The 21,324-nt window shown below is 35.6% G+C and overlaps 1 protein-coding gene across 8 annotated transcripts in view; it reads right to left on the minus strand.

Moving 5' to 3' along the window:
• Positions 1-9,888: 9,888 nt before the first annotated feature.
• The window catches only part of KLHL28 (kelch like family member 28), a 35,346-nt gene continuing 23,910 nt past the window's right edge, over positions 9,889-21,324 (minus strand). For all 8 annotated transcript variants that reach the window (XM_003987603.6, XM_019832971.3, XM_045059870.1 and 5 more), the window contains 3 exons: positions 17,863-18,306; positions 15,727-15,935; positions 9,889-14,457 (listed from right to left, as the gene is read on the minus strand). In XM_003987603.6, coding sequence (XP_003987652.1) covers positions 14,294-14,457; positions 15,727-15,935; positions 17,863-18,306 — 817 coding nt within the window. In that variant the 3' untranslated portion in view covers positions 9,889-14,293. The remainder of the gene's footprint in view (positions 14,458-15,726; positions 15,936-17,862; positions 18,307-21,324) is intronic.

Genomic DNA, 21,324 nt, shown 5'->3' on the forward strand with positions numbered 1-21,324 from the left:
AATATCTGAGGCATTGTCACTGGATCTGATCCAACCAATGAGGATAAACTAAAGATAACTACCACAGGCATGCTTACTAGGGTGACTCCCATGTTCCATTTCCTTCTTAGAGTATGAACAAACAACTAAGCTATATAAGCAGATAACTCCTGTGACACAAAAAGCTATACATGAGCATGTCAACAGTTTAGTTTTATAATTAAATGATTAAATGATATTTAATTATTTGAAAATAATTGTAGTGTGCTATAGGCATAAAGGGTAAGCAGTTCATACAAAAATGACTGCAATTATTGCTGCTGAATTACAGCCAAAGCAAACATTTATATTCTCATTTTCCTTTGTCAATGCTCTAACATTTAAAAGCACCAAAATTTTCTGCCTTAAAAGCTACAATCACACAGCTTTTGAAATTCATTGCAATGACTTGATGCCTTACTAACAGGGGTTCCTACCCACCCAAGTGGCCCCAGGGTTCACTATCTGGTCATGTAGACAGCCTAAAATTTAATTTGATCCCAAAAAAAACAACATTTGACTCTTACCTTAAGTTGAGGAGGAAGATAATGGGGAGGCCTCTGGAGCTAGGTGATTTCTTTACATGCTGATTTCTACCAAGAATGTGTATTATATTATTTACCCTTAGTGAGAAATCAGTTCCATAGTCCATCCATTGTTTTCTCAGTGACGTCTTCTGCAAGGTATCAAGAGGACTATCACTTGAAAAAGTGAGCTTCCCCAGCAGGACCCTCAAAAATGATGTGGAATGGAAGAGCAGCTTGGAGAGCAAATGTGGAGACAAGTTAGCCATAATAGTTTGTATGCTTATTTACAGTTTCATGACTTGCTTGTTTTCCCTTTGAATTTTGCAAACTCTCATTTTTAATATGATTATAAAAATAATACATAAGCCAATTTAAAAATCAGTAAATCCAAAAAAGAATAAAGAAGAAAATGATCATCCATGATTTCTCCACCCAGTGATCATTAGTTCACACTAGTAAAGCCTTTTTGAAAAGTCCAGCATAGCCTCATAGTACTAAAGAGAATCAAGAGCCAGGGAGTTAGGGCTTTGAAGAAGTGTATGCTCCTGGGGGCCAGCATAGTGGTAAGACAAGTTACCAACATGAGAGGAAAGTAAAGACTCTGAAGAAAAGTGCTGTGGCCACCTGTTCAGACGTTTCTTCCTGCCTGAACACGTGCCTTTAGAAGCTTTCATCTTCCCAAACCTTCAAGAACTAATTATTTTATTTTATGGAGGATGTCATTTCTCTACACTCCTCTACCAACATCTCACAACTAGTATCCCAGGTGCTAGAGTCAGGAAGCAAGGCCCTGGTGATATAAATTGTCCCGAAACAGATACAGCTAAACAGATTTTGTTTCTCTGTTAATCTAATGGTATAACAAAGAAAGATTAAAATAGAAAGATTAAAATAGACTGAGCATAATTAGCTTGCTTTAAGGGTAGAGTAGGAAGAAAGCATAGCGAGGGAGTTTGTGAAAAGCAGGCACAATAAATAGTTCTGCATCCCCAACATTTGGGAATTTTAGGTCAGAAAAAAAGAAGAGGAAAGGAGGCAGCAGGAAGCACAGAAAAGCTGACTTGTGCTCAGCTCAAGGAGAGACCAGGTTAAGGTTTGGAGAGCATAACTGGCTGGCTAGAGAAGTTTTTACCCGAGCAGGCTAAGGTTGATTTAGGGGCTACAAGCTAGAACAAGTTAATAACAGACATTCTCTGAAGCATTTATATAATACATACATACTATCTACTATTTGCTAGTTGAATTGGGTACTATTTATGCCCTGGAGGCAAGTACATGTCTAGAAAAAGGGAAGGATGAGTGAATCAATGATGACTGTATGGAAGGAAGTGCTATGGCAGGGGCAGTACCTCAGGCTTACAGAGAGAGTACAGAGGAAGGGTAGCTCTACATGATATCTGCTGTGAGGTCTTTGAAACGGGCCTTCCACAGTTGCCTGCCTAGCATCCCTGGAGGAGGTTTGTAGAGGAAAAAGACTAAGGATTGCCTAACTTGTGCTTCCAAGGGTAATTGTGAGGTCTCATTATCTCTGCCTCTACCTTCAAAGCCTAACCACCTTTAACCTCCATTAGAAAGCTATAAATCCTAAAATTAAAGAGAAAACAAATTTCAAACATCAAGTTTAAAAAGGAATTTATTGTAGCTAAAGTATTCCATGGGATTAATAATGTCAGATATTTTCTACTTCTGGTAGAAGGGAAGAAACTTGAGGAAACTGAGAGAACCATTGGGACTGGTCTTCTTTCAATACCTGGGGAATCAGCTGTCAAGTGGACTTATGGAGGGACAGGAAGTGGGGGGGGGGGTCATTCCCAACTCCTGCAGTTTTTCTACATCAACACCAGGGGGCAGAAGCTCCTCAGTATGGAACGTGAGAAACCGAGAGAAAGAACCATACCTGAACTTTTTGGCCTTAAAATATTAACCTACTTTATAATTTGGGTGAAGGAAATCCAGTTTTCCTTTCTTTCTGTGACACTGTACACATTCATTTAAAATAACTTTTTTAATGTTTATTTTTAAGAGAGAGAGAGCCAGAGAGAGACTGGGGCGGGAGGGGGTGGGAGGGGGGCGAGGGGGAGGGGGAGGGAGACAGAAGCAGAGACACAGAATCTGAAGCAGGCTCCAGGCTCTGAGCTATCAGCACAGAGCTTGATGTGGGGCTCTAACCCACAAACCATGAGATCGTGACCCGAGCCAAAGTCGGTCACTTAACCGACTGAGCCACCCAGGCCCCCTGGCACTGTACACATTCACAGCTTGGGGATAACATCTTTGATGAGGCTGGCTATACTCTGCCAACAATACCCCAGCTCAAATAATATTTGCAAATTGACTCCCAGGTTTCGTCATCTACTTCCTCAACTCCTGTAGTTTCCACACTCCCCTCCACTTTCTTCACCTCTTTTTTTGGAAAGGATTAGGAACACCTGTCCCTAAAGAGCTTACAGAAATGCCAGAAGACCTGATTCAGAATTGACATTTTTCACCCGAGAGAAAGTTCATGGAATTGTAGGCTTTCGGGTGAATCTCATATGATCACATTACCACTGGACCATCTCTATTTTTTTTTTTTTAAGTTTATTTATTTTTGAAAGAGAGAATGTGTGAGTGGAGAAGGGGTAGAGAGAGGGAAAGAGAGAGAATCCCAAGCAGGCTCCACACTGTCAGCACAGAGCCCAATGTAGGGCTTAAACACACAAACCATGAGATCATAACCTGAGCCAAAGTCGGACACTTAACCAACTGAACCACCCAGGCGCCTTGGATCATCCCTATTATTATCAATTCTCAATTACTAATTTTTCATGCTGTCAAGGAGAGAGAGGTAAGAGTATACCTGTTAAACACCTAGACTCTGAAGCAGATTGCCTGGGTTCAAACTTGGATTCTGGTTGTGTGGCATCGGGCCTGTTATTTAACCCCTCTGTTCCCGAGTTTCCCTACTGTAAGATGGAGATAATAATAGAATATATCTCACAAGGTTGTGGGAGGATTTAATGATTATGATTAGAACTTAGTGCCTGGCAGAGAGTAAGCACCATGAAAGTATTATCTACCATTATTGTTGATTCCTCTTTCTATATTTTATTAAGAAATGAAATTAGTAGATACGTAGTGCTACTGCAGAAAATGAACGAACATCTGTATGAATATCTCAAGTTTGTTGCTGAAAATAATTGCTGGTATTTCTGTGGCAATTAAGCTCTTGGAAAAAAATTATAATATTAAAAGAGTAAAAGAATGTTAAATTCATGAATTAGTTTGAAATGCAAAAACAAAGGAAAAGTACAAATGTTGGAGGAAAGTAAATAGTTTAAATTTCCCTCGATACTAAATAATACCTATGAAATATCACATCTTATTTCTGCTCAAAACCATTTATCCACCAGGTACTGTCCAAAATAGTTTATCTGCCATTGGCTCTAAAAGTTTTTGAGACATAGTCCTCTATTCATTGGGAACCACCTACTCTCTTAGATTCTAACACCCCTGCCTATATAAACTTCCAACTCTTAACTGGCCTCATTAGCACAGTAGGCAGCATGTTACTCTCAAACTATTAACCCTCCTTAGGACACACACAAGAATATCCTTTAAAAGACTTTCTTCCTGATTGGGATGACAGAAGTGATTGGTCTATCCCTATGTAGATCTTGCCTTACTTAGTAAGGGATTTAAAGATTTTCATATACTTGAAAAATAAGAAGCTTCCTTTCTTTCATTATATTTTAATGTTATACATAATTTGAGCCGAAAAGAACCTGAGGCCAATAAGACCATTGGTAGGTAAATTAATAAAACAGCATATGAGATACTCTTGTCTATTGTTGATGGGAATGCAAAATGCAACCTCTTAGAAGAATTGAGAAGTTTATGGACTGAATGTTTCTGTCTCCCTAGCCCTCATATACTGAACCCCTATCTCTTCCTTGTAATGGTATTATAAATTGGGGCCTTTGGGAGATGATTAGGATTAGATGAAGTCCCGAAGATGGAGCCCTCATGAACAGGATTAGTGTCCTTAACAAAAGTCATGAGAGAGCTTGATTCCTCTCTACTCTCCACCATGTGAAGATACAATGAGAAGTGGGCAGATTGCAACCCTGAAGAGGGTCTGACCAGAACCCACCATGCTGGCACCCTGATCTTGGACTTCTAACCTCCAGAACTGTCAGAAATAAAGTTCTGTTATTTATAAGCCACCCAGCCTACAGCATTTTGTTGTAACAGCCTGAAGTAACTAAAGCAGGCAAAATTATATATCATCTATGCTTTGGCTCAGCAATTCCACTTCTAAAAATCTATGCCCAAAAACACACAATGACAAATGCACAAGGACATTTTTCATTGTGACATTATTTATAAGTGCAAAAGTCTGGCAACAACCCAATGACCATCAGCAGGAGACTACTTCAAAGTTCTGTAGTATATCCACACAGTAAGGTAGTAAGCAATTGTAAAAAAAAAGATTAGGAATTATCTCCATACACTGATATGGAATCTCCAGAATATATTAAGAAAAAAAAAAGTTGAAAATATACTATCTTTTTTGTAAGGAAATAGGGAAAGGGGTATATTTATTTTTCTATGAAACCAACATCTAATAAAAATGATTACCTATAGAGGAATAAAAATGAACAGGGTGGAAAATATGGAAATGCAGACAAAACTTCTGGGAATGCATCATCTCATATAGTTTCAACTTCAGGATCAAATAAATATTTTATGTAATTAGAAAATAAAATTACATGTCCATCAACTGATGAATGGATAAAGAAACTGTGGTTTATATACACAATGGAATACTACGTGGCAATGAGAAAGAATGAAATATGGCCCTTTGTAGCAACGTGGATGGAACTGGAGAGTGTGATGCTAAGTGAAATAAGCCATACAGAGAAAGACAGATACCATTATGTTTTCCCTCTAGGTGGATCCTGAGAAACTTAACAGGAACCCATGGGGGAGGGGGAGAAAAAAAAAAAAAGAGGTTAGAGTGGGAGACAGCCAAAGCATAAGAGACTCTTAAAAACTGAGAACAAACTGAGGGTTGATGGGGGATGGGAGGGGGGAGAGGGTGGGTGATGGGTATTGAGGAAGGCACCTTTTGGGATGAGCACTGGGTGTTGTATGGAAACCAATTTGTCAATAAATTTCATATATATAAAAAAAAAAAAGAAAAGAAAATTACATCCAAATACATATACCTAAATATTAAAACCTGAATTTGAGTAACTTAACTGTATACCAATCAATCATGCTTTACTCAAATAAAAATATTTTGTTTAACTCTAAAAACATTGCTTTTAGGAGCACCTGGGTGGCTGAGTTGGTTAAGCATCTGACTCTTGATTTCAGCTCTGGTCATGATCTCTAAGTTCATGAGTTTAAGCCCCACTTCAGGCCCTGCTCTAAGAGCACAAAGCCCACTTGGGATTCTTTCCTTTCTCTCTGCCCCCCTGCTCACGCTCTCCTTCCCTCTCTTGAAATAAATAAAGTTAAAAAACATTAAAAATGTTTTTTAAGTAAGCTCCAGGCCCACATGGGGCTTAAACTCCCAACCCCGAAATCAAGAGTCACATGGTCTACCAACTGAGCTGGCCAGGCACTCCTAAAAGCAGTGCTTTTAACGTTTACCCTTGTGAAATATATCCTAAGGTCAAAAGAGAATCACAGGGACTCTTAACTGCATTCGCTGGCCCTATTTATGCCATCACTGTTATTTTAAAACTATTGTTAAGTGTGTTTAAGATAAATCAAATAGGTAATTATGCTAATGTTGACAGAAACCAAGATTTTCAGGCTAAGAAAAACATTAAAATCCAAGAATTTAAATAAAATCCCTTTTCTCTCTTTTGAAATAAAAAAGGAAGCATTTCCTGACTCTACCTATTGAATAGCCTATAAACAATAACAACTGAGTAGCAGAAAGTACCACCAGCACAACACTGGGATCTAAAATACCACTTCCCAGCAAAAAAGTGCCAGGGACCCTTGACGAAATGGCTGGTTCTAGATCTGAGGAAGAAAATGTGGAAGAGCCAAACCACAATGATGTTTCAATTTGATACCTGAACTGTGGTTACATAAGAGAAGGAATATCCTTATTCCTAGGACATACATGCTGAAGTATTAAGGGATAAAAGAACATAATGTGTGGTGTCTACTTTTGAATCGTTCGAAACAATAAGAGAAAGGTGATAAAACAAGTGTCAAAATGGTAAAAAAACTGGTGAACTTTGGAAAAGGTATTTCAGAGTTCTATTATTCTTACAACTTCTCTATAAGTTTGACATCGTTTAAAATCATGTCAAAATAATTTTAATAAAATTTTTTAAAAGCAAGATTTGCAGTGGAACTTAATGGAGGTATCCACTGGACTAAGGCCTATTAATTGAAACACATATTGAAATGAATATATAAAACATGGTAAGTTCATGATACTTGATCACCTTTAGAGGTTTCTAGGACATCAATTCATTAAAGATTGAAAAGAGAATGAATCAAATATTTTCCCCAACCTTTCCTTATAGGACTTATCTCAGGGTAAGCAAATACGTGATAAGGAAGTGTTTTCCTTTATAGGATTCCAACTAATAAATGCAGGAAAAAAAATGACAGAGAATCACTGTTTTGCAACTTAACATAATAATGGATCTGGCAGGGGCACCTGGGTGGCTCAGTCGGTTTGGCATCCAACTTCACGTCAGGTCATGATCTCGCGGTTTGTGAGTTCGAGCCCTGCATCAGGCTCTGTGCTGACAGCTCATAGCCTGGAGCCTGCTTCAGATTCTGTGTCTCCTTCTCTCTCTACCCCTCCCCCACTTGTGCTCTGTCTCTATCAAAAATAAATGTAAAAAAAATAAAAAGAAAAAATAATGGATCTGGCAGTAGTTGTTAGTTGTTAATAGCTGCAAAAACAATCAAGTGAAGAATTTGATGGGGAACTTGATAATGGAGGGGTCAGGTTGACAAGGCCTAAATGAAAGCCATGATTAACGTTAGCATCACTAATAGTGGGATAACCAGACATAATGTACCTCAGATGCAATGTAATAGGAAGAATACGCATCAACTACACTTACCAAAAAAAAAAAAAAAAAAAAAAAGAAGGGAAAGAAGGGAGGAAGGGTGGGAGGAAGGGAGAAGGGAGGAAGGAAGGTATGGAATGGGGAAGAAGAAAAAAAAGACCTGAATTTAATCAAGACTCTATGGTCAACTATGAGAAATTTGAAGACTAAGACAATAGCTAAACAATACCACAAAAAGCAATTAGCCAAATCTAGAATGTGGGACAAGCTACTAGACAAATGATCTCATTTGTTCACAAGTATATGGCATGAAAAGGGAGACTGGCACAGTGACTGGTAGAGGTTGAAAGGGACTCAAGAGCTAACAGTCAAACGCAAAGTACAAACCTTTAGATCCTGCCTCAACCGACAACAACAACAAAAAAATCAGATCAGGGAAATCTGAATATAGATTGTGTACTAAGTATTACAGCAGTATTAAATTTTTAAGTGAGATTATTATCAATGTAATTGCTTAGAGAATGAAAATTTTAAGTGTCCACTATCATTTAGAGATGCAGTCTCAGTTCTTTTTTTTTTTTTTTAATTTTTTTTACCTTTATTTATTTTTGAGACAGAGAGAGACAGAGCATGAACGGGGGAGGGTCAGAGAGACACAGAATCTGAAACAGGCTCCAAGCTCTGAGCCATCAGCACAGAGCCCGACGCGAAGCTTGAACTCATGAACCACAAGATCATGACCTGAGCCGAAGTCGGACGCCCAACGACTGAGCCACCCAGGTGCCCCCAGTCTCAGTTCTTTATCAGTCATATTGCATGTCTGGGATTCTCTTTAAAAATATTCCAGAAAAAAAACAAAACAGGGTGAATAGATGAAGATTAGCAAAATTAATTACTAAAAGGTTAACTTTTGAAACTGGGTGATGGGTATATGGAGGTTCCATTAGTATTAAAAATGAAAAAAAAAAGGAAGCCTGGAAAACACATTAAAACTCACAAAGTATTCTATCACAGAACTTCCTTTTATGCCTAAAGAGTTTGGACTCTTCATTGTAATAGCTTTTTGCATCCCGTTATGAGCCTATCGTACAATCCACTCATCACAGTCTTCCAAATTAAAGTTGAAACTTCTACTCCCATTACTGCTCTGGCCCCAACTAAGAGAACCATCCAGTAATTTTATGAAAGAACACAAGAGGTACAGCTTGAGCTTTGCCAGGATATCACTGTCTTCTATTTTCTCTCTCTGGGGGGAAAAATTAGGTGTATTTTTAATTCCTCAAGTAGATTAAGAATATGGCTTTACTCCTTTGTGCTATCATGTCCTACACATACTAAGCTTTTAATAACTGTCTGCTGACAGATTTTGCAATGACTTCTGGGTAATACGAAAGCTATCGGTGCATGTCTTAGACATCACAAACCAAACTTCATATGCATCAATTCAGTCAAGAAATCTTAATTTCAGTATTTTAATAGGTACTCCTAAAGTGCTTATTTGCATATTTTGTCATCTATAATAAATACCTCAGTATATATGTTAAGTTTCTACTTAAACTCTAGGAGTTGCCCTGTTAAGAATGCTGTTCACGGATGGTTAGCTGATATTTTAACCAGGAAACCTATATTCAAGGCAGCTACAAACACTTCAGTTATTCATAATTTGACCAACATCCAATGTTTTGCCCATTAGTGTATTAAATGTCAGGGACATTGTTGGGGAATAGTGGTTCACAGAATAACATGAAATCAAAAAGTTGTTCCTATTGGTGAAGTTAACAGTTTCAAGATATATGGATTGCCTAAATATATGAGATATTTCCAATCCTTGCATGGACAGGTTACCTGAATCCATTCAGGCCTATAGTTTACAAATTCCTTAAAGATGGCACCTGGGGCTTAATCCCTTGTTTACAGAGCCTTCCCCGTAGGAGGACTGCTGGTTACCTGATGCTGGCCATAAACGTAACAGAATCCTCTGCAATGTTGCCTTGTGTGCCTCAAGTAAACCCCTTACAAGGCAAGTTAAGGCATCTAAAAGGAGAGAAAGCTGGGACTGCATGGAACTTACAGACTGAACTCTTGTGCTGGCTTTACTAAAGAATGTTTCTTTAATAAGTGTCTGAACATGTGGCAGAATTTAGCACGACACACGTTTCCATTATAATCTTGTAATGAGGATGTAAAAGATTAGCTATCCCATACCCACCTCAACTTTTGTGGCCACTACCTGCCTACCAACAAGCATCTAAAAGTTGAGAACGACAAAGTCAGCTTGGGTCAGTTCAAAACATTTGACGCATATGAAGTCATGTTTCTCAAATTTATTTTAAACATTTCACATTAAATGAAATTTAACCATAGTCATTACAGAGCATCACCACAACAGTACACACAAAGAACTTTTAAAATAAAAGACAAAAGAATACAGCTTTCAACAAGTTAAATGCCACTTTACCATGTAAACAAAAATAAAACCCTGATGCTAAAAAGATACATATTCAGAGGTAAGATACATTTACAAAAACATTTAAACGTTAACATAATCCACAACTACATCACATTCTTTGCAAGAGAGTACAAATATTAGTACTCTACATCTACAAAATTTCAGAATCCTGTTAAAATCAAAACCATCTCTGGTTTATGATACAGCACAATTCATAAGGCAAAAATAGAGGCATTATCATCCAGTTCTTTAATTTCACTTGTATTTTAAGGCAAACTTGGAACTTTTTGCTTATTATTTTAAAATAAACGGGACTTACACATGATAAGTTGACAAAATTAATAATAAATTATCTCTAGTTAAATATGTAAAATATAAAAGACATATGGATAACAATTTTTTTCTCTACAGAGATGTAAACTGGATTTTTATTGACTCCATATTCACACCAGTAAGAAAACTTGTAAACCTATAGTATTTGAAACAATGTATTTTTTACTCTTTTCAAATGTGTATCAACACTGAATTAATATACTGTAAGTGAAAATCCAATATGTATCCAGCCACAGAATAAATGTATCTAATTAAACCAGGTCTAATTAAAGTGCTGTTTTACAAAGGAAAGAAAAAAAAAGATTAAGAAGTAGAACTGGATGTTAACTTGACATGTGACATCTTCTAATTTCTTTATTTTCAGACTACAGAGGTTATAGAGGTTATCACAAGTTTATTGAACTTTTAAGCAGTATATTTATTGTAGAATCTGATTTTCCTGAAAATGAGCACTTAGGTGACAATACCAGAAATCCAACACCAAAACTGAAAACAAACACAGCATTATAGGTACCTATACTTCTTCAATGTTAGCCAGAGCCTTGTAATATAGTAAATAATTTTTTTGCAGTTTCTACAATTTTGTTTTTCTAATAGAAAATATATTATCCAATTCCAGGAAGTTTAGAGTTCTATAAACATTAGGTTTTCTATAATTCTTTACATGTCAATAAAACCTAATTGGACACTAAAGGACACAAATGTTTATACATAAACTGGGTGTCTAATCACTTCTAGTGATATTGGTTATAAGGAATTAGATTCATACTTTACCATAATAGTTATTTGGGTACAGGTCTCCCTCACCATGCTTCACTCGCTGAGTGAAAAGACTGTATCTACTATTTATAATATTTCTAGCCCTGACAGAATCTGGCACAATACCACGTGCATACAGTAGACCCTCCATAATTTGTCAAGCTAGCAAAATAATTTTTCAAAACCTAATGCCATTTTCCTACCATTTGATATCACTTTCTATAGTCTGATATTCATTCATATTTAAAACATTATTCGCAATAACCTATGGAAACATCCTTTGGGCTACATTAAAAATCACTTAAGTTCTATTACTATATTTAACAAAGATTAAATACCCAAACATTCCTACAAGATTAAGTCATCATAATTATGGAAGGCAATTATCTTCCAGGTGATTAGATAATTTCTATTTCCATTGTCACCTTTTTTTTTCCAAAATATTTCTGGGCAATCTTAAACAGCTTTCTTCCCATTGCCTGAGTGTATAAAATTATGTCTAATATCATTTATAAGCAAACACTTTGATGAGTTTTGACATGAAAAACATGTGACTTTAAATTCACAATCTGTCAGCAAAGTATTCATGATGAAACTTCTCAGAAATCCATATGAGAAGGTCTACTGTAAAGTTATCAGTTGTCAGGTTACAATACCTCTGGTTGTTATGGATAGTACCATAGGTTTGGTAAACCCAAAATTAGTTATTTCAAAAGTTTGGGGTTGTTTTCTTTCTTTTTACAGGCTTTTATAATTTTTTCTCTGGTATACAGTTTCTACTATTGCCCAAGATGTTTCACATTTAGTCTTTAGCAAGATAAAGTTTTGAGTTTTCCAAAACAATGATCAATATATGCCTTTGGTCTAATTTACCAAGTGATTCTGTGTTTAATAACAATTTGATAGTGGGGATAACACATGAGTAAAACATTGTTAACATGTATAGTACAGATCTGTTTACAATTAAAATAAATTTCTATTGTCTTTCAAATTCCCTTATCTTCTGGGGATAGAAGATTAAAATAGTATAATAGAATGCATTTAATAATATAAACAGAAAAAAGATTGAGTTGAGAATTTAAAATTAAGTAATGAAATCTATTTTAAATTGCTTTTCCTTAAATAAAGTCTAGGCCAATCACAATAGTGCACCTTGTTTCTATTCAATAGATTTATTCAAATCAATTAAAAAGTTATTGCTATATATCATTATGTTATTCAAACAAGCAACATAGAAAATACTCAGCCTGTCAATTTTATTAGTAACTTCTGTTGAGTTCTTAATTGTAAGAGACTAAAAAATCACTTGCAAGGTTTTATAATCTGTGCAAATATTCATAAAGCATACTACTTACATGATTAAAGGTGATTTTATGTAGTTTTGCACTATGTATTTAAATCTACACTGGCAGTTTATGGAAGAACAAGAAAAACTGCAAATTGCCAGGCAATAGTTTCCAAAAAATAACATATTTGCTAATGAATGAACCTATGTTTTATAATTACAAATGGCTTCTTAACAATAGTTTGGAATATTATGGCACTTAAGAATGCAGTATGAATTTTTTCTTAGAAAACAAATGTACACTGGTTTTGCAGAGACTATAGAGAGATAGCAGGCAGGTTAAAAAAAAAAAAATCAAGGAAAAGAAAACAACACAACTACAGTACCAAAAATACAAGTACCGACATCCTAATAAAATGCAAAGTAATAGGTTCAAGACTGACAGGTATTTACTAAAACATGCTAAAACAAAATGAGCTAACCACTAATTTTAAATAAACTATCACTGGCTATAGCAAACAGTCTTGCTTGTTTCTTTAGTCAAAGTAGAACCAAATTTACAACCATTACTCAAGTAAACATCGAGTTCCAGTTTTCCTCAGTAACTTTGTAAAATATTCAATTACCTAAGAAGTGTACAAAGTAATGCATAACTGCCTAGTGCTTCATATTTAATGCATATATTTGTTTTTAAGAAGGACATATAATATCTAGCACAAGGAGAAAGAAGATTAAAAAATGCATCTTTCTTTAAATCACTATTCAGGAACCATGAAAAGTATAACAGGCCATTTAGATGACTCTTGGATGTTAACATTAGCATAACTGCTAACACTTTTAATAAGCACAAATGAACCAAGCCAGTAAAAAAAAAAAAAAAGAAAAAAAAAGAAAAAATACTATCAAAACATACTATCATGCATATCTCATACTGAACATTCAAAAGAACATTATAGCCTTGTTATATATCCTACAGTTAGCACCATTTTTATATCTGAACACTTTGAAAAAGCAACCAAAGGTCTTAAAAAACTAAAATGATTATAAGGATATATGAAAAAAAATCAGTATGTACTTAGAATGTACTGAACATTTGTCAAATATTTACATCAACACTGGGAAGCCTGCTGTACTACGGAAAAACAAAAAAACTGAAACTGATATGCTTAACTCTTTCTATCCATGCTTAGTATAGCACAGGTGGGTAGCTAAATTCATCCAGCCTTAACCTGCCCATAGAAAGAAGGCATAAAGAGCAAATATCTGCCTTCTTAAAATGAGCGCCCAAATATCATGATAGTAAAAGCATTTGTTCTACAAACTTCTTATATCCCCATTCCTAAAGCCATTTAGTAGGAAGAGTATCCAGATGACTCACTATGGTATATAATTTACAACCCTTAACAGTACCCCCCTCAAAAAAGCAGCCCTTTATTTAAAATGTGAAGCATATGAATTAATATCCAACAGACAGTTTCAGCGCTCTGTCTAGTCATTCAATACACTCCAACACTGAAGCATCTCTCATCCTAGGAAATCATGGTGCATATATTAAGTAAGAGGGAGAGCTAAATTGTTTTTTAAGCAGCAAGATTTTCTCCACATGTACACTTATGAACATAAAACGACTCTATCCCAGTATTAGGAGGGAAAAAGTGCACAATTAAATTGGCAAGTTCTTTTTTTTTTTTTTTAAATTATTGATTCACTATGTAATCAAGAGCAACCAAAGCTACTTTATCAGTTCAGAGTACCCAAGAGAACTTTGAGTCTTCATGCCATTTCAAGTTAATAAGAAAGTAATGTAGCTTTTGGATTTCAGAAAATTGGGCATCCTTTCATGCGGCACAAGGTTCATTACCACACTATTTCCACAAATCCACACTTGTCAAAGTGCAGTTAATCCAAAGTTGCAGCGACAGTATATCATGCCAGCTGAATCCAGCCACGTATCTGAAATAGGGTCATATTTCTGCACAGTATTCAGATAGGAAGACCCTGAGTGACCGCCGACTACATAAAGGTAGTTATCAATTACTGCAGCACCAACTCCTAGGAAAGGTGAGTAAAAAGAGGGAAAAAAACATGTTAACCATGAAGCAGACTTCTCACTAAAAATAAATTTGTATTTTAATGTTTTCTTAAAATACATTCTAATAACCTATTATTAATTATACAAACAATATAGCCATATGTACTTACTGGGAAAAAATCCCTTAACATGAAAGCAAGAGTTCAAGTCTTCCTTCACTTCTCCTCCCTAAGCCTATTCTCCCTCTCCTCTACCACAGAAAAATATGAAGACTATATTATATGTCTTCCCATATGCTTTGTCAATTTATATGTATATATTTTTCAACAAAGCATTCATCTTTATCAGGTTTTTAAATGTCTTCAAATACTTGAAACATGTATTGAACTATATAACTTAGACTTTAAAAATTCTACTGTACACACTGTTTTACACAGTTCTAAACAGAACATGGCTACCTAATGTTTTCTCACATTCTGATTATTTTATGGCTTTCCCTCTTATGCAAGGAAGCATTTCCATCAGCAACTTAAAACTTTCTCCTTAAAATAATATGATTTGAGTTTGGGTTCAAAGATAATTTCCTTCTTTTCCTCAAAGCTGTTTTTGTTTTCTCTGGGAACTGAAATCTAACCTTTTCTAGATCTTCAAACTCCTTCAGTAGGTGAAAACATTTGAAAGCAAACATGTAGACTGACGTACAATAAAAAAAAAACCAAAAACAAAACAATGCAAAGATTCTGGGTGTGTGTGTGTAACATAAAAAGATGACACTTGTGGGGCCTGGATGGCTAGTTGGTTAAGCGTCTGATTCTTGATTTTGGCTCAGGACATGATCTCACAGTTCATGAGATTGAGCCCTCCATGAGGCTCTGCACTGACAGCGAGAGGCCTACTTGGGATTCTGTCTCTCCTTCTCTCTCTGCCCCTGCCCCACTCGCTTGTGCTCAATCTCTCTCAAAATAAATATTAAATAAACATTTTTAAAAAGATGACATTTGTTGTATGGACAGAGGAGTTTCTGTAAGATACATTCTATTCCCACCATTTCTAAAAATGTGTTCTCCCAACTATAAGAAATGATAATATGCACAATGGCATATTAAAATCACAGTTAAAGAAATCTATTTAATTTTGTTGAATCATTTGTCTCTCGAGTCGAGCACAGAAGTTTTTTTTTTTGGCTGGACAAGTAATACTCTTACTATTCCAAGGACCTATTATTATTCTAAGAACATCACTTCTATAAGAAATATTACCCTATATGTTTAGATATTAGTTATTATTACCTGTTCTGGGTTCTTTCATTGGTCTACACACAGTCCATTGATTTTGATGAGGGTCATATCTTTCAATGCTTGACAAATGTGAGACACCATTATGTCCACCCACCACAAAAATAAAGCCTAGCATGACACCCACACCAAAGTGAATCCTTTTATCTGCCATAGATGCAACCATCTCCCAGGAGTCCTTACTTGGATCATAACGCTCCACACTGCAAATATTCACAAAAGAAAGAATTAATTCACATATTCTTTGTGCCACTCTTCCTACCAAAACAAAATTAAAACCTACCATAGTTTTAAAAGTGCAAAAAGTCAAATAAAACAAGAATAGTTTTCCTAAATGTTTACTTTTTGCTGATAAAATTGCAGGGATAAAAGCTTACCTTGTGAACTGAGAGCAAAAATAACAGTACGTTATTCCCTTATATCATACAAGCAGCAAGATGTATTAAGGACATGGAGCTTCTGGAGTTAGAAAACCTTGGTTCAAGTACTAATGCTGTCTACTTAGGGTTAAATGAACTGAAGCTCTAACACTCTGGGTATGTGTAATCCTGGATAAGCCATTTCCTCTCACCTGCAAAAATGGGGATAATCTAACCTCAAAGGATTCATGTAAGAATAAAGTCAAATGCATATGTATGTTCTGAAAAGACTCTGAACATCCCAAATTATAGATGTTTTCTAAGGACACTAAGGATCTTTCAAAGAGCTAAGGAAAGGGAAGATGAAAAAAAAAGGAAAGGAGAGGAATTTTTTGTCTTATAGAATTCATGGTTTACTGTAAAGTAAACATTGCAGTAACCTCAGAGTGATTTAGGAGAATTCAGGGATTTAAGTAAAGTCTGCATTCCAGATAACACTTGGCATTTCCAAGCTGCATTATGGATATCCAAATCAGAATGTCCAAAACAAGCTTCCTAGAAAATCCCAGAAGGCCTCTAAATCTGTGATTTGCCCTGAAGGGCACAAAGGCAGGCTTGTTGAGCTCCTTCTGGTCCTAACCTAACTTCTCAAGAAAGCCTGAAGCATTTGAGAGTCAGTAGCCTAATTCTGGAGTTCAGAACAGAGACCAGACTGTAGACTGACTAGAATATAGACTAAGTTATAAATATTTCTGAAAGAACACCAGAATAAAAGCCATTAGAGCACAATTACTGGACAAGAAGAGTTGATAAACTTAACAACTTAAACTTGAAGATCATTACCTCCCAATAGAATACTCAACCATTTATCTTATAAATTTCTGCCAGCACATTTTCAAAGATTAAAATGCATGTCTGTGCCCCAAAGACTTTTCCTTCAAATAAAGGCGCAAATAAAATGGAACAATACTTTAGCTTACAAAGAAATAAAAATTTATAGATGAAATGCTGTTGTGCCCCTACTTACGCAGTTAACAAACCACAACATACTCTTTCATCAAATGCTCACAATCAATAAAACATACACCACTCTAGTTACTATCAGAGATAAAATCTCTAGAACATCAATTTTCAACAACAGTTCAGAATTATGATTAATTTTCCATATAAGCAGTCACTTTATGCTTTTATTTTTCTTGTATATTTTTCTCCTTTATTCAGAGAATACTACAAAATACAGAAATTGCAAATTCGGACTCCAGCAGAACTCAAGTACATAATGATACACACATGATTATAGAGTAAGAATCCAAAAAGGAATAATTAAATAAAGCTTTATATATGTTTATGATGCACTATAATATATAAGCATATAGAAATTACATTTTTCACTTTTTATTCTGTTAAGCAATGCAATAACAGACCATTTATACACACACATGCATATTTATATATATTCAGCACTCAAAATCTAAAGTTGTCCAACTTCATCTTATTTTCAGATTTCTGAATTTTAAAATCTAGCCGAATTATATTAAATGAATGAATGTAAATTCTTATAAGAGGGATTTCTTAGGTCTATATTAAATCATCATGTAAAACAATTACAATTATACTAGTGGAGCAGATTAAGTTTCCCAAATGCCTAACAATATTACTTTGAAAATTAAAAAAGGAAGTTCATTCATATATACAAGTTGTGTATGAATCATTATTAACGATACTTAAAAAAAAAATCTACAAGCATATACAACTTCATTAGGTTAAATACCTGTTCATGTGGGCAGGACCATACCCACCAATGGCATATATCATTCCATCCAACACAGCTGCAGCAAAACAACTTCTTGTTGTAGTCATTGGTGCCACATGTTGCCATTTTCTTAATTTAGGAATATACTTCTCTACAGATTGTAAGTAAGATTGTCCATCATAACCACCTAATGCATAAAGTTCTCCTGCAAGTACTACTACTCCAAGGGTACTTCGGCTCTCATTCATTCTCTCGAGAGAAGTCCAGGTATTTGTATCAGGATTCCAGCATTCTACTGAATTTTCATGTTTTCTGATAGTGATGCCAGGACGCACATTAGTTTCAATACCACCTATAACATACACTTTTTGGTCTAAAACACATATTCCAAATTCATAGCGAGGAATGTTTAGGGGTGCCAAACCAATCCAAGAGTCATTCTGAGGAAAGTACATCTCCACACTAAAGAATAAGCAGAAAAAATTAAATTTTAAAAATCAAAATAGCTCAAAAACAAAAATGTTTAAACTCTTTAATAATCAGGGACGTGCAAATTAAAACAACAAACTATGACACACTTTCCAGACTGGCCAAAATTTAAAGTCAGGTAATAGTAACTGTTGGCAAGAATGTGAGCAAGAAATGCATACTCTGTTGGTTAGCGTGTAAACAGGTTAAACTATGCTGGAAAACAATTTTACATTACCGGGTAAAATTGAAGATACACAAATGCTCTTACTCAGCAATTTCATTCATATGGATCTACGCTACTGAATGCCTGTTATAGCCAGTTTTGCACCAGGACATATGTACAGAAATGTTTACAGCAGCACAGCACAACCATCCATCAAAAGGAGAATGGATAATTAAGATGTGGTATATCCACCCTATGACTGAATAACTCCACTCCTAGATATATACCCAAGAGAAATACACACATGTATATATATGACGTTCATAGCAGAGTAACAGTCAACAAATGGAAACAATTCAAATGTTCATCAACCATAAAACAGATAGATTGTGACATATCAGAGAATACAACAATGAAAATAAATTATAGGTATGTGTAACAGGAATGAATCTTACACATATAATGTCACGGGAAAGAAGTCCAATTCAAAAGGATACATTCTGTATAGTTTCATTTATAACAAGTTCAAAAACATTTCTAATTTCTGGATTAGAAATGAGGATAGTGGTTACCTTTAGGGAGGGCAAACTCCAGGGTGGTTTCTGGTGTCGATCATATTCTTTCTTGAACTGGTTTGTGACATTCACTTTGTGATAGCTCAGTGAGCTGTTTGCTAGAGATCTGTGCACTTTTCTGTATGTATGTAACACTTTACCTAATTTTTATATTTAACATGTTCATTTTAGAAAGAAAATATATTATATCCATATACTGTAATACCATACACCAATGAAACTAAGTGAACTACTGGTTCATGCAATCTCACAGGTGAATTTCATAAATTTACTATTTAGTGAGAAAACACATCTCTGAAGAATACATATGCTGCATTTAGATAAAAACGTGTAAAACCTAATGCTATATTGGGGCACATAAATATGTGATGAAAATTACAATGCAAGGCAAGGAAATAATATACAGAAAATTCAAAATAGTGGTTATTTCTAGGGGAAGAAAGGAGATGCACCAAGGAGGGACAGGAGGGACACAAGGGAATTTAAAGGTATTGTTAACAGTTATTTCTTAAGCTGGCTGATAGGTACTTGGGTTTTTATTCTTTATATCCTGCATGCTTATTATATATGGCCTCTTGCAAGTATACACATTTCATTTCAATGCCTCCAAACTCAATAGTGCAATGGCATAAAAATATGTTTTCTATTCAGTATGACCAAAGAACATTCATTCATTCAACAGTCATTGAATGCCTATATACAGTTTTGTTATATTGCTTGTTTTAAAAATATGAACTTGTTCCAATGAGAATGATACATCAGGGAATTATTTGACCTTAATGAGAGAAGTTTCAGTGGGGTGGTGTGGACAAGTCTTGACTGGAGTGGTTCAAGAGAGAATGGGAGGTGAAGTGAAAACAGTGCATATCAACAACTTTTCTAAGGATTTTACTATAAAGAGTAAAACAGACACGAAGCAGTTACAAGGACAAGCAGAGAAAGACCATGGAATTCAGGGAAGATTGATTTAATCTGGGAACTTAAACCAAAGCATGTCTGCATGCTGATGGCAATGATGCAGTACAACGGGAGAAGGCGATGTAAGAGAGAGATGGGATACATGCAAGAGCAGAGTCCTTGTGTAGAGGAGAGGAATGGAAGCTAGTAAGTAGAGAAATGGAGGGAATGGTCTTAGAAGTAACTTGGTGGATCTGGAGATCAGAAAATGAGGTAGTTCTCTTCTGATTGCTTCTATCTTCTCAGTAAAGTAAGAGATGAAGTCATCAGCTGAGAGTTGGAAGGTGAGGGTGGGGGGTTTGGATGTTTTCATGCAGAGAAGAGAAGGTATAAAACAGTCCTCGAAGGGAGTCAAAGAGTAAACTGGTTAGGGAAAGTAAAGGGGTTGCTGAGAGTGCTAAGGGCCCCAAGTGACACAATTTAAGATGGGTATTATGTGTGCTTCACTGCTCAGGTGCAGCCAGGGCATAAGTAGAGAACTAATTTTAACTAGGTGAGTATGATGGAAGGAAAGAAGGGCAAGGGAGCCATGAGTGTATTCAAAGGGATGATGACAGTGATGTTCCTGGCATCTAAGCTGGGTAAGGAGTGAAGTTGAGGACACTTAGTGATTGGTGAGCAATAAAGTTTTCTGATTATAGGGCCAAAGGATTAAAAGTCTTGAGGTGACAAAAAGTAATTGCAGTAGATGTACTGAAATAAATACGCTGGCAAGAAATAAATAAGCTGGCTAGTCAGAGATGGAATGTGTGAAACCAAGATTTTGAAAGTTTGAAGTCACTGGTAATGACAAAGTTGAAAGTATGATCATGAGAATAGGTGCCCAAGGCAAGGTAGAAAAGACTGTTAGAAGTGAGATCAAGGAGAGAGGCAAAGTTGTTGAATAACTGTGGATCATACTACGGGGATGATGAAATCAACAAGAATGTAAGCCAGCTATAAAAATCTTTACTAAATGTAGTTACTAAAGGGACAGCAGATGTTGACAATAAGAAGGGATATCGAATGATATCACCCAATGGCAAACACTTGGAATGAGTTGAGATTTTTGAGAGAAGGGAAATAAAAAAAAATTGGGTATGAGGAACAAAGAAAACACTTACTCAACCTTTAGGACCTGCGATACATGAGGTATGGGAAAACAAAATGGGTTTTGAGAGGGCTCTGGCAAAAACAGTATCCGTAAGCATCAGTCATATTTCAGAGTAAGAAGTTAAAAATAAAGATTTTTCTTATGACTGAATATAAATTCTATAGGACATGGCAGACAGCTCTGAGGAGTCAAAAAAAAGAGGGCTGGGCAATAAAGTTAAA

This window comes from Felis catus, chromosome B3 (genome assembly GCF_018350175.1).
Source record: "Felis catus isolate Fca126 chromosome B3, F.catus_Fca126_mat1.0, whole genome shotgun sequence".
NCBI classification, from domain to species: Eukaryota; Metazoa; Chordata; class Mammalia; order Carnivora; family Felidae; genus Felis; species Felis catus.